Raw genomic sequence first — 1,814 nt, forward strand, 5'->3', positions numbered from 1 at the left:
GGGGCGGGCCGGCGGCCGGCGTCTCCTCCCCGAGCTTGTACACGCTGACCGTGACGTCGATCTTCTCGCCGCCGTACTTGTTCTTGACGCTGAGGCTGTACTTGCCCGAGTCCTCGGCGGTGACGCCCTTGATGGTCACGCTGACGTGCTTGGCCTGCTGCACCTGCACGGAGAAGTGCTCGCCGAGCTCGATGTCCTTGTCGTTCTTGAACCACGTCACCTCGGGGGCGGGGTCGCCGCACACCGTGCACGTCAGGTTCAAGGTCTGGGGGCCACAGAGAGAGAGGCGGTGACCTCGGGGCAGGCCAGCCACCGCCCGCGGCCTTCGAATAGCCGGCCTGCTCCTGGCACGGGGGAGCCCCGGGCTGCACACCAGGGTCGGGAGCGCGGGGGGCACCCGAGCGCGCCGTCCCCTGGGGCGGCTCACGAGGGGGCCATGCACACGCCTGCTCGTCCTCAGGCTGATCCATGGTCGCCGCCGCTCAGGAGCTCAGAGGCGACCGTGTGCCACGGGCACAGCAGCCGCGCCCAGCCTGGCTCTCGGTTTCCTTCCTCCTCCCTTACGGACCCGCGTACCAGCTCCTCTGGCCCAGAGAACACACTGGCAACTGCATGCAGCCACGCACTGTGGGCGCGCGGCTGAGCCTGCCCCCAGCCGGGACAGAGGAAACCTCTGTGGTGACCCAGGCGTCTCTGCCACGCGCTCGGCGACCGTCCAGCCTCGGCTCGGGGCTTCCCTTAGCAGCTACAGGAAAGATCTATGAAGCTCGGGATGCCGGCCCAGTAAAGGCCCCTCAGCTATCTGTGTCCCTGCAGCTCGAAGCCCCGGCGCACCCCAGAGGGACCGGTCAGAGGCCAGCAATGCCACCAACGAGATAAGGCAGAACCCAGGACGCATTTGCCGGTGTCCACCCCAAGGGGCCCTGAAGGCTGGAGGGGACCTTGAGACTCACACGTGAGGGGGGCTCCCCCTGCTCCTGCTCCGGGGCCGGCGGACACCAGAACCAGGGGACACCCACGCCCAGCGGCAGCAGCAGCCACGTTCCCACCGTGCGGGCCCTGAGCCACGCACTGGGTCCCACAGCCCCTGGCTTCAGAGTGTCAGACTCTTCGGTCTCTGATAACGAGGGGCCCCAGAGGCAGCCCCCCAACAGCAGGACGTGGGGGGCCAAGCAACACCCTCCTGCCCCCGGCCCCGGGGCTCGGCCCAGCTCAGGGCCACGAGCACAGCTGAGCTCACGCTGCCCCAGCCCTGCGTCCTGCTCGCTCTTACCTTGCCTTCCATTATGGTCACCACGTCAGGTAAGCCCCCAACCACCTTGCCGCGGTCTGGAACACAAAAGCGACTCAGGTGAGAAACCGTCGCCAGGGACCTCCCCACGGAGCAGGCAGCGCTGAGCGACGGGCACGCGGGGGCGGGGAGGGGACGGACGGAGGCTGGGGCCACCGTGGAGGTGACGCAGGGCGTGGAGAGGCTCATTGGGCTGGGCCAGGGATCCAGGCCCTGCGCTGGGTCAGTGGGAAGTGTCTGCAGGATGCTGTGTGGCTTTTTTAAAGTTTCCTGCGTATTATGATGCTCTGACACCCTAAAACCCATCCTGGCTGGGGACAGATGGCCCTCCCAGCAAGCCAGCCCTTAGGGACAGCGCAGGGCCCGGCCCCCCAGAGCCAGCCCTCCCCCACCTGCCCCGCACCCGGCAGGCGACACTCCTCTGCCTGAGTCACCAGGGGCCAGGCACCCAGCGACCACCCCATAGCCCGGAGCCCCCAGAAAGACCCAGGGTAGCCGACCCCGAGTGTGTACCGCCTGCCCG

The 1,814-nt window shown here is 68.1% G+C and overlaps 1 protein-coding gene across 1 annotated transcript in view; it reads right to left on the reverse strand.

The window, feature by feature from the left end:
• MYOM2 (myomesin 2) overlaps positions 1 to 1,814 on the reverse strand; it is a 56,942-nt gene that overhangs the window by 337 nt on the left and 54,791 nt on the right. Inside the window, exons 35-36 of the mRNA XM_025049018.1 lie at positions 1,274 to 1,329; positions 21 to 265 (exon numbers count right to left, since the gene is read on the reverse strand). Coding sequence (XP_024904786.1) covers positions 21 to 265; positions 1,274 to 1,329 — 301 coding nt within the window. The remainder of the gene's footprint in view (positions 1 to 20; positions 266 to 1,273; positions 1,330 to 1,814) is intronic.

Source organism: Pteropus alecto, unplaced genomic scaffold (assembly GCF_000325575.1).
Source record: "Pteropus alecto unplaced genomic scaffold, ASM32557v1 scaffold35, whole genome shotgun sequence".
Lineage (NCBI taxonomy): Eukaryota > Metazoa > Chordata > Mammalia > Chiroptera > Pteropodidae > Pteropus > Pteropus alecto.